This window comes from Salmo salar, chromosome ssa25 (genome assembly GCF_905237065.1).
Source record: "Salmo salar chromosome ssa25, Ssal_v3.1, whole genome shotgun sequence".
NCBI lineage: Eukaryota > Metazoa > Chordata > Actinopteri > Salmoniformes > Salmonidae > Salmo > Salmo salar.
Window position 1 is genome coordinate 27,411,365 of NC_059466.1, and position 12,315 is coordinate 27,423,679.

Here is a 12,315-nt window from a genome sequence, read left to right on the forward strand (position 1 = left end):
GGTCAGCATCGCAGGACATACTGCTCACCCCGAACTGGGCCCTAATTCCAACTCTCGTAAGAGAAAGAGATGACTATATAGAGGCCGACTTGCGGGCACCCTGATGCAACTACGATGGGGAGTAAATAAACCACCACTACCCTCTGTTCTATTGGTGAATTTGCAGTCACTGGAGAACAAACTGGACGAGCTCTGTACGTGACTATCCTATCAACGGGACCTGAAAAACATAAATATTTTATGTTTCTCTGAAACTTTGTTGAACAAAGACATGGATAATATACAACTAGCTGGTTTTTCTATGCATCGGCAGGACAGAGCGGCAGTGTCGGGTAAGCTCAAGGGGGTGTTGTCTTTTTGTTAACAACAGTTGGTGCACAATCTCTATTATTAAGGAAGTCTCAAGGTTCTGCTCGCCAGAGTTAGAATACCTCATTATAAGCTGTAGACCAGACTATTTACCAAGAGTTTATCTATATTTTTGTAGCTGTCTATTTACCACCACAAACTGATGCTGGCACGAAGACAGCACTCAACAAGTTGTATAGGGCCATAAAAAAATAAGAAAAGAGGTGGCGCTCCTAGTGGCTGGTGATTTTAATGCTGAAAAACTGAAATCCATCTAACCTAATTTCTACCAGCATGTCACCTGTGCAACTAGAGGGGCAAAAACTCTAAATCACCTTTACTCCACACACTGAGTCGCATACGAAGCTCTCCCTCGCCCTCCATTTGGCATATCTGACTACAAGTTTGAATTCTACTACACCGGCTGTGACACTCAACAGATGTGGCAGGGCTTGCAAACTATCACGGATTACAAAGGGAAACCCAACTGCGAGGCAAGCAACACTGACCCATGTGTGAGGGCACCAGCTGTTCCGGACGACTGTGTGATCACATTCTCCGTAGCCGATGTGAGTAAGACCTTTTTTAAACAGGTTAACGTTCTGTGTGTAAATTGGTCACCTCCCTGACCGTGGCCAGGGGCCAAACTGATTTCTGCCATGGAACTTCCCTGGTTCGCGACGAGGCTACTGTTGTGGTTGGTTTGGCTGCCTTTCAGTTTCCCTCCAGTCTCTGTGCTGTGGTTGGTTTGGCTGCATTTCAGACAGGGAAAGGAAAGAGTCTGCTCTGTAATCCACTATTGTTCTGCAGTATCAGCACTTTCAAAATATTTATAAGGAGGTATGGACCAGAGGCAGCAGCTTCAAATTGCCTGGCTTAGCACACCCTTATACGTAATAGTCGTATCTTGGCTTGAGGCAAGGTTTGCATCCCAAATGGCACCCTATTCCCTACATAGTGCAATACTACCCATGGGATATGGTCAAGTAGTGCACTATATAGGGAACAGGGTGCCATTGGGATGCAAACCCAAATGGGTTTGTTAGTCAGTATGAGTGGTGTAAGTGTCTGAGTGTCTGATCCGGTGGATAGGCCTGTAAGTGCAAAGAGTGATTATCAACACAGCTGCTATAATAAAGCCTCCACTCACATTACACTAATCTCTCTTTCCCTCTTCCCTTTCTCACACTCTTTTATCCAACATTCCATCTGCATCTGAGACCTCCTTAGGCCGTCATTGTAAATAAGAATTTGTTCTTAACTGACTTGCCTAGTTAAATAAAAAATGTAATCTTTATACACTCTAAAAATAAAAGGTTCCTGGAGTATCCTTTAGGGGTTCTTAAAATTGGAACTGTGGAGGAACCCCTATAAGTTCTGAGAAGAACCCCTCTTAATGGATCCTCGATGAACCTTTTGGGGTTAATATCTGAACTCCCCCCTCCCCTTTTGTTATTGTTATTATGATATTAATAATACGCGTAACACTATTTTTAGTTGTCAGTGATTTTAGTGGCAAAGCAGAATAAAAAACATCCAAATGTGAGGGAAACTCCCAGCAAAACCCCAAGTCCAATGGGTATATCCTCTGGCTTGTTAATGTGTTGATGTTCTCTGTATCCATAGCCAGAATGATTTTGCAGTGCATGGTGATTTGAACAGGTTTCCTGTTATATTCATCAGAGGTGTAGGGATGGTGAAGTCTGAATAAAAAAAATAGTGATTATACAGATGTTTAACTAAACATGCACACAACAGTATTCATACCTTGGTTTATGTGGTAAATGTGAATGCACATACCTTATCCGTATTGTAGAGGCCTATGGGGTTTTCATTGAAGAGGTAAGGCAGGAGGGTGGTACATGTGATCTCCATAACATACCAATAGGCATACCTGTATGCCTCCTCGTCTGTATGCCTACAGACACAAAAGTGAGCAGTTCAGTCATCTGCACCCAATGCAGCTCCCGAGTGGCGCAGCGGTCTAAGGCACTGCATCTCAGTGCAAGAGGCATCACTGGTTCGAATCCAGGCCGAATCACATCCGGCCATAGGGCGGCGCACAATTGGCCCAGCGTATTCCGTGTTTGGCCGGGGTAGGCCATCATTGTAAATACAAATTTGTTCTTAACTGACTTGCCTAGTTAAATAAATAAAAGCTAGCCTTCATATTCTTATAGCATACAGTACATATTCTTACCTCTTTGATTGATATCCATCGAATTGTGTCCATTTTCTGTTTTAGAAAGATTTGCACAAATATTAAAAGATAGATGGTATCATCACAAAACAATATCAATTTAGATCATATAAGGGACAAACCTTACTTTAAATTGAGGAGATCTTAAACATTTTCATTTAAGTGCCTGCACATGCTGTCCTTTCAAATTCAAACATTTTAGTTTGGCAGTTAGGTTCCTGCAAGAACCCTCACCAACTAAGGTGGTTCCTCGATGAACCCCACCTCCTATGGGGTTCGTGGAAGAACCTTTTGAGGGCAATTTTCAGTGCCAAGAACCCTAAGGTTCTCTGAAGAACTTTGAGAGCTTAGAAGAACCCTTCTTAAACCCCTAATTTTTAGAGTGTCTTTGGGCTCAGATGATTTCACCTGGTACAGTAGATTACTTCCTCTGTCTCTCACGCTGCATCCCAAATGGCACCATATTCCCTATATCAGGGCTCTCCAACTCTCTTCCTGGAGAGCTACTGTCCTGTAGGTTTTCTCTCCAACCCTAATCTAGCACACCTAATTGTAATAAATACCTGGTTGATAAAATGAATCAGGTTATTTACAACTGGGGTTGGAGTGAACCTACAGGAGGGTAGCTCTTCAGTGATGTACTGGGCTGTAAACACACTACGCTCATCAATCTACACACAATTCCCCATAATGACATAGCAAAAACAGGTTTTTAGACATTTTTGCAAAAAAAATTATAAAACCTTAATTACATAAGTATTCAGACCCTTTGCTATGAGACTAGAAATTGAGCTCAGGTGCATCTGGTTTCCATTGATCATCCTTGAGATGTTTCTACAACTTGATTGGAGTCCACCTGTGGTAAATTCAATTGATTGGACATGATTTGGAAAGGCACACACTTGTCTATGTAAGGTCCCACAGTTGACAGTGCACGTCAGAGCAAAAACCAAGCCATGAGGTCGAAGGAATTGTCCGTTGAGCTCCAAGACAGAATTGTGTCTCGGCACAGATCTGGGGACGGGCACCAAAACATTTCTGCAGCATTGAAGGTCCCCAAGAACACAGTGGCCTCCATCTTAAATGGAAGAAGTATGTAACCACCAACACTTCCTAGAGCTGGCTGCCTGGCCAAACTGAGCAATCGGGGGAGAAGGGCCTTGGTCAGGGAGGTGACCAAGAACCCAATGGTCACTCTGACAGAGCTCCAGAGTTCCTCTGTGGCGATGGGAGAACCATCCAGAAGGACAACCATCTCTGCAGCATTCCACCAATCAGGCCTTTATGGTAGAGTGGCCAGACGGAAGTCACTCCTCAGTAAAAGGCACATGACCACCCACTTGGAGTTTTCCAAAAGGCACCTGAAGGACCATGATCGAGGAAAAGATGAATGGAGCAAAGTACAAAGAGAACCTTGATGACAACCTGCTCCAGAGCTCTCAGGACCTCAGACTGGGATGAAGGTTCACCTTCCAACAGTACAACGACCTTAAGCACACAGCCAAGACAACGCAGGAGTGGCTTCGGGACAAGTCTCTAAATGTCCTTCAGTGGCCCAGCCAGAGCCCGGACTTGAACCAGATCAAACATCTCTAGAGAGACCTGAAAATAGCTGTGCAGCAACGCTCCCCATCCAACATGACAGAGCTTGAGAAGATCTGCAGAGAAGAATGGGAGAAACCCCCCAAATACAGGTGTGCCAAGCTTGTAGCATCATACCATACCCAAGAAGACTGCAGGCTGTATTCGCTGCCAAAAGTACTTCAAAAAAGTACTGAGTAAAGGGTCTGAATACTTATGCAAATGTGATATTTCATTTTTTTTTAAATACGTTTGCAAAAAATTATAAACTGTTTTTGCTTTGTTATTATGGGGTATTGTGTGTAGATTGAGAAACAAATACATTTTAGAATAAAGCTGTAACGTAACAGCTTTTAAAAAAACAGTATATAAAAAGTCAAGGGGTCTGAATGCTTTCCGAATGCACTGTAGATACACAATTGACAAAAATTGCTTAAATAAATTCTTGGGTATGATACTTCAGTTGTTTGAAAAATGCTAAATTCTCCAACCCTCCCTCCATCCTTATATGCTCCCTCTTCACAAAATGGCAGCACAAACTGTCAAGTGAATATCAGTTCATTATCTGCAGAAGTGTTTTAAGTTCGACACTCTTTGTCACGTCCTGACCCTAGTAAGATGTCATTTTCTATAGTAGAGTAGGGCAGGGCGTGACGGGGTGTTTTGGGTTGTTCTATGTTTTCTATTTCTATGTTGGGTGTTGATCTCTAATTGGAGGCAGCTGACCCTCATTGCCTCTGATTAGAGATCATATTTAAGTAGGGGTTTTCCTCATTGTTGTTTGTGGGTTATTATTTTTTGACTAGTGTGTTTTCCTCTCTGCATCACGGTTTGTTGTTTTTGTGTATTTAAGTGTATTGCATTCAGTTTCACGTTTAATAAATATGTGGAACTACGAACACTCTGCATTTTGGTCCGCTCCGTGACAGAATAACCCACCATAAAAGGACCAAGCGGCGTGAGGAGAAGTACTTGGAGTCGTGGACTTGGGAGGAAATATTAGACGGTAAAGGACCCTGGAGCCAGACTGGGGAGTATCGTCGCCCGAAGGAGGAACTAGAGGAAGCCAAGCGGGAGCGACATTACTACGAAGCGCTATATCCACCTATAATCAATGTGGAGTCAAGCGCGGAGCTCGACGCGAGATTCAGAAGGGAAGTACTGGCAGAAAGAGCACGGCAGAGCGGGCGTGTGGAGGAGCGAGCGATGAGTTACGGTGTGGTGCGCACTATATCACCCATACGCACTCACAGCCCGGTGCGGTCGGTGCAAGCTCCTCGCCGGTGTAGGGCGAAGATGGTCATTGAACCCGGAAGGAGTAGGCCTGCTCAGCATGCCAGGTCCCCAGTTCGCCTACATAGCCCAGTACATCCTGTTCCTGCTCCCTGCACTCGTCTTGAGGTGCGTGTTACCAGTCTGGCACCACCTAAGCCAGTTCCACGCATCAGACCTCCAGTGCGCATACCCAGTCCGGAGTGTCCTGTTCCTGTTCCTGCACAAGTCCTGAGGTGCGTGTTACCAGTCTAGAGCCACCCAAGCCAGTACCACGCACCAAGTCTTCAGTACGTATCCATAACACGGTACAGCCAGTGCCTGCTGTGAGCACTCGGCCCTTAATGCGTCTCCCCAGTCCGGTGAGACCGATTCCTGCTCCTCGCACTCTCCCTCCAGTGCGCATCCATAACCCGGTACAGCCAGTGCCTGCTGTGAGCACTCGGCCCTTAATGCGTCTCCCCAGTCCGGTGAGACCGATTCCTGCTCCTCGCACTCTCCCTCCAGTGCGCCTCCATAGCCCAGTACGTCCTGTGCCTGCTCCCTGCACTCGACCTGAGGTGCGTGTTACCAGTCTGGCGCCACCTATGCCAGTCCCACGCATCGGACCTCCAGCGACGCTCCCCAGCCCGGAGCCTCCAGCGACGCTCCCCAGCCCGGAGCCTCCAGCGACGCTCCCTAGCCCGGAGCCTCCAGCGACGCTCCCCAGCTCGGAGCCTCCAGCGACGGTTGGTGGTCTGGTTCCTCCGGACATACAGAAGCGGGGGGATCAGTGGGTGGTGGGGGTACTACGCCCGGAACCAGAGCCGCCGCCATAGACATTAGTCACCCACCCTACCCTCCCTTTGTGTTTTTTTTTGTTGTTTTTTTACATTCGTAGTTTGGGGGGGGTGGGTACTGTCACGTCCTGACCCTAGTAAGATGTAATTTTCTATAGTAGAGTAGGGCAGAGCATGACAGGGGGTGTTTTGGGTTGTTCTATGTTTTCTATTTCTATGTTGGGATTGTTTGGGGTTGATCTCTAATTGGAGGCAGCTGATCCTCATTGCCTCTGATTGGAGATCATATTTAAGTAGGGGTTTTTCTCATTGTTGTTTGTGGGTTATTTTTTGAGTAGTGTGTTTTCCTCTCTGTGTCACGGTTTGTTGTTTTTGTATATTTAAGTGTATTGCATTCAGTTTCACATTTAATAAATATGTGGAACTACGAACACGCTGCATTTTGGTCCGCTCCTTCGAACAGCCGTGACACTCTTTGCATCGTCAAGATGTCTCACTGTACTTCATTGAAATAGACAATCCTATTTGTTAATGGTATTTTCTAATTACCCCTTTTTAGATTCCGTCACATTTAGATAGTTGTCTGTCACCGCCATTGTTTTATGTTTTGAATGCAAAGTGGTCGTTTTGTGTTTGTTTGTTTATTTATTTACATTCCTTCTTATTTCAGATGATTACTCTGGAAATAGAAGTAACATAATAATAGCCGCCTCCTCTTGTCCCTCGAGGTTTGGCCTATACACTCCAGTGAGAACTCCCTCCTTCTGTCTATCCCTCTATCCTCCCTTCAGAAAAGAGCTGATCCGCAGCAGGAAATGACTCGGAACCAGCACGCAATCTTTCAACTAAACCGACATTTTATGCTCCACTTGTTGTCAGTTTGACTTCTTGCTCTCTGTAGCTCCTCTCTGTATCCATCCATCTATCCACCGTGCCTGCCTCTGTCCCACATCTCTGCCTGGCTGAGTGGGAACTACTTTTACATTTGATGGCTTTGGAAGTAATCTTAGTATTCTTGGAAGAATTCTTAGGATAATAATTCTGGCAGAAGGAGGAATCCCCTCCAGGTATTATTAGTGTTTTGTGTTCTTTTGCTTCTTGTTCTTGAAGAGGTTGTCACATTTATTAATTTGGTGTTCTGTTATGGAAAGAAACAAATTGTGTGTAGTCTTGTTTTATCTTGTTTGTATGATATAGCAACTTATTTTCCAAAGTCAGTTCCGTTATTGGACATTTGCTTGTTTACAGCTCAACTCTGTTCTGTGAGCATACATGGTTATCACGCAGGATGTTATATTACAGGCATAGGCATGTTTTCATACATTTCCTTTGTATAGTTAAATTAGGCTTGTTTGTGCAAGGTGTGTGTGTGTGTGTGTGTGTGTGTGGCTACCATCTAGTCTCATAACAATCTCCTCCCTCCTATCTGCTACAGGTGACTTACCCCCTGCTGTAGCAGCCAGGCCAGGGGAGAGGAGGAGTTGTGGATCCAGGAGCAGACCATGGAGCAGTGTGAAACTGCTGCAAGCCCCAGCATAGATCACCCATGGAAGGCAGCGACAATAATGAGGAAGGCCTGGATCCAGAGCAGAGACTCCTGGCAGGGCCTCTCTGAGAGCCAGGACACCCAGGATCAGGAGGGTTGCAGTGAGAAGACACTGTGTCCAGATCCCACTATGGAGGAGAAGACAGCCGAGGAGCCAGGTACGTTGGGATGAGCTACAGCAGGCAGAAATAATTATAGTTTGGCTTTTTACAGCTCAGTACAGCTCCATGGAAGTCACGATGAAACAATAAAGCCTACTTAAGGTCTTGTTGCTATAAAAAATTATGATTTTTTTGTTATCCAGTTGTAATCTACATTGTAGATTGAATGTTAAATTGCATTTATAGAAAACTGAACAGTTGTACATGGCTTTGAATTGCTCTGTTTTTTTTCTCTCAGGGCCTGTCCCTAAGAAGATTGCGAGCTGGCTCAAGGACTGCAGGTATTGTAGTGTTGCATTATAATGAAACCTTTACATTTGCATGTAAATAAAACTCCTGACTGTCACTGAATATCAGGGTGGCTGGTGTGGAATGCCTAGTGACTAGCTTAGTCAGCATAGCGAGGAAAGTAAATACTATTTTGTCATTGTCACTTCTAGGCTATCCTCAAAGACATGTAGTTAGACATCATCAATAAAGACTTAAATGGGACTGGATGTCTGGCTTCTCGGGGAAGTCATTGTTTGGTATGACTATTGGTTACTTTTTACAGCTTGTTTAGTATACTTAAATATACTAAACATTAAAATAATATACTAGAAAAATACATCTCGTATTTGAAGTATATCTTAAGTATAACTATAATATCACTACACTTCAACACACTTATTCAAATTGTACTTTATATTCATTGTTTTTTCATACTATAAATATATTATCAAACTTCAACACATTTCAAAATACACTTGGAGTTGTTTTTAAGTTGAAGCATAGATTTTCTTTTTTTATGAAACTGCTTGAGCTATACAGTGCTTTGCAAAACTGTTAATACCCCTTGGATTTCTTCACATTTTGTGTTAAAAAGTGAGATTAAAATTGATTTGTCATTTATTGTCAACAATGAACTCTAAATACTCTAATGTCAAAGTGGAAGAAAACAATAAAATAATAATTAAAATATAGTCCTTGCATAAGTATTCAGCCTCTTTGTTTAGGCAAGCCTAAATTGGTTCAGGGGAATTTGGCTTATCAAATCACAGAATATGTTACATGGACTCTGTGTGAAACAATAGGGGTTGACATCATTTTTTTATGACTAACTGTTCCTCTGTCCTCCATACATACATCTGTGAGTTCCCTCAGTCAAGTATTGAATTTCAAGCACAGATTCAATTACAAAGACCAGGGAGCCTTTAGAAAGCCTCATAAAGAAGGGCAGTGATTGGTAGCTCGGTAACAATCTCAAATCAGACATTGAATATCTCTTTAAGGATGGTGAAGTTAATAACAACTGTATGCTGTGGATTATGTATTAAACCACCCAGACACATCAAAGCTAGTCATCCTTCTGAGCTGCAGGACAGGAATGAAACTGCTCATGAGGCCATTGGTGATTGTAAAATAGTTACAGAGTTGAATGTCAGTGATGGAAGAAAACTGAGGATGGATCAACAACATTGTAGTGACGCCACAATAATGATTTAAATGACAGAATGAAAATAAGAATACAAATATTCAGAATTCCAAAACATAAATATTGTATTTAACAAACAAGGCACTAAAGTTTTGACTTAAATCTGCTTGATAATCTATGGCAAGACTTGAACATTTCTGTGTAGCCATGAGCACCAACATCTTGACAAAGCTTGAAGAATTCTGAAAAGACTAAAGAGATAATCTTCGAGACTTACCCGGGAAGACTCCCAGCTGTAATGGCTGCCAACGGTGTTTCCAGCTTGTATTGACTCAGGGAGCTGAATACTTACGCAATTATTATATTTTAGTTATTTAATTTCTAGCGATCTTTAAAAAAAAAAATGTATAGAAATCTTCCACTTTAATATAGTATTTTGTGTAGATTGACTTTTTTTTTATTAAATAAATTTTAATCCCACTTTAACAACAAAATGTGAATAAATCCAAGGGGTATGAATTATGTTGCTGTAGTTTAACTGCCAATAATGAGTTTTGAAGTACTTTCTGAATTCCTGTTCAGAAGAGTGCAGCAAAAGTTGAAAATGATAGCATCCTTTTTTTGCAGTTGAAGTTTTGATTTATAATATATTGTTCCTCATATTTAGTTTATTCAAAAAATGTTATGTTAATTTTCAAACTGAATAATGTTGTACTTTTTAATTACACATTACATATTACACATTTATTGAAATGTTAATGAGGAAGGCCTGGGTCCTTAATGTGAACAACTAAAGTGTTAAATACCAATGGTGCACAGTTCTCAAAAGTGTTACTTGTAAATTGTAAATAGCATGTTAACATTGTCATAACATTGGCTCAATTACAATACCTAATGTGGTTAATGAGTCGAAGTGTATTTGTAAATGTATACTTGAAACACATTATAAATACACTTTTTTTGCAAAGTAAATATAGGAATTCTAATCACAATACAATTTTAGTATATTTCTAATTTATGAGCAATATACATAAAATGTACTTAATGTGCATTCAAAGAATATTTGTTTTCCTCATCTGATATACTAAGAAAATACTTAAGTACATAAGTCCCAATTTATATAATTTAATATATTTAATATACTTAAGCGCTAATAAAATACAAATCAAATTGACATTAAATGTATTTAAAATTGATACAATTTGATATTAAATATACTTAAAATATGAAGTATGATTTAAGTATATATATTTTTTTTTAATTCCCCGCTTGAGTTTGCCTGCGTGACAGGTTAAATGGCTCCCGGAAGAATTTCCTTGTTTACTAATAGTCTGGGTCATGTTGATTAGGGTTCATCGCTGTACTTCAGTGCACAAGTTAAACAAGCATTACTATGGAACTTAGAATCATTTATTCAGTCAAATATTGTAGTTGGTTGAAAATCCCCCACGAACCTACGTACATGAGTAAGACAGAGTGAGATAGTGGGAGAGAGCAAACAGAAAATCACATGATGTTGATTGAGGGTTTTACGCAATGTCAATAATGTCCTTTTATGAAATCTTCATTATGGCAGGGCGCTGGTATAGGCCTACAGACAGCTGTTCCAAGTTTAGTTAACCTAGATGTTACATGAACAATTCCAAGTTTAGTTAACCTAGATGTTACATGAACAATTAGCATATAGACTTGAGTTGGTCTGACTGACTCGTTATAGAAGTACAGTAAGATTTGAATACAGTAGGTCACATCAGAAAGCATAGGTCTGGGATAGTGACCATATGGAATTTGATCTATTGACAGAGAGGTGAGGTAGAGACCTAGGAGCCAGCTAGAGCAGGGTTAGGGATGTTATGTAACGTGCTACCTTAGACTAGAGCAGGGCTCTCCAACCCTGTTCCTGGAGAGATACCGTCCTGTAGGTTTTCACTCAAACCCTAATCTAGCGCGCCTGATTCTAATAATTAGCTGGTTGATAAACTGACTCAGGTTAGTTACAACTGGGGTTGGATTTGAAAACCTACAGGAGTGGAGCTCTCCAGGAACAGGGTTGGAGAGCCCTGCTCTAGTCTAAGGGCAAACAATAGCAATGTAGCACATGTTATTTTTATATATTCTTTTATTTCACCTTTATTTAACCTGGTAGGCTAGTTGAGAACAAGTTCTCATTTACAACTGCGACCTGGCCAAGATAAAGCAAAACAGTGCGACACAAACAACACAGAGTTTAGTTACACATGGAATAAACAAACGTACAGTCAATAACACAATAGAAAAAAAATCGATATACAGCGTGTGCAAATGAGGTAAGATTAGGGAGGTAAGGCAATAAATAGGCCGTAGTGGCGAAATAATTACAATTTAGCAATTAAACACTGGTGTGATAGATGTGCAGAAGATGAATGTGCAAGTAGAGATACTAGGGTGCAAATGAGCAAAAAAATAAATAACAATATGGGAATGAGGTAGTTGGATGGGCTATTTACAGATGGGCTATGTACAGGTGCAATGATCTGTGAGCTGCTCTGACAGCTGATGCTTTGAAGTTAGTGAGGGAGATATGAGTCTCTAGCTTCAGTGATTTTTGCAATTCGTTCCAGTCATTGGCAGCGCAGAACTGGAAGGAAAGGCGGCCAAAGGAGGAATTGGCTTTGGGGGTGACCAGTGAGATATACCTGCTGGAGCGCGTGCTACGGGTTGGTGCTGCTATGGTGACCAGTGAGCTGAGATAAGGCGGGGCTTTACCTAGCAAAGACTTAAAGATGACCTGGAGCCAGTGGGTTTGGCGACGAATATGAAGCGAGGGCCAGCCAACGAGAGCATTGTTCTGTGTGTGGGATCTTTATGTCAAACAAGATTTGCATGATACAGTCACTATAGTACTATTGTACAGTAGTATTGGCTGATATGTGGGTAGTTGACAAAAAGATGAAATGGTTGTAGTGTTTGTATGGGTCTTCCTGTGTGAGGAAATGAGCCAGCACAGTGTTCGGCGGACTCTAGAGACCAGGGGT

The 12,315-nt window shown here is 41.9% G+C and overlaps 1 protein-coding gene and 1 long non-coding RNA gene across 2 annotated transcripts in view; one reads left to right on the forward strand and one right to left on the reverse strand.

Moving 5' to 3' along the window:
• Nucleotides 1-2,148: 2,148 nt before the first annotated feature.
• Nucleotides 2,149-7,748, reverse strand: LOC106586466 (uncharacterized). Its single transcript, XR_001324200.2, has 3 exons — nt 7,625-7,748; nt 2,549-2,584; nt 2,149-2,266 (listed from the first exon to the last, which is right to left on the reverse strand). It is a non-coding gene; the product is annotated as an uncharacterized lncRNA (long non-coding RNA).
• Nucleotides 7,626-12,315, forward strand: part of LOC106586465 (protein ITPRID2) — a 37,571-nt gene continuing 32,881 nt past the window's right edge. The window contains 2 exon segments of the mRNA XM_014173814.2: nt 7,626-7,884; nt 8,126-8,168. Coding sequence (XP_014029289.1) covers nt 7,683-7,884; nt 8,126-8,168 — 245 coding nt within the window. The 5' untranslated portion in view covers nt 7,626-7,682.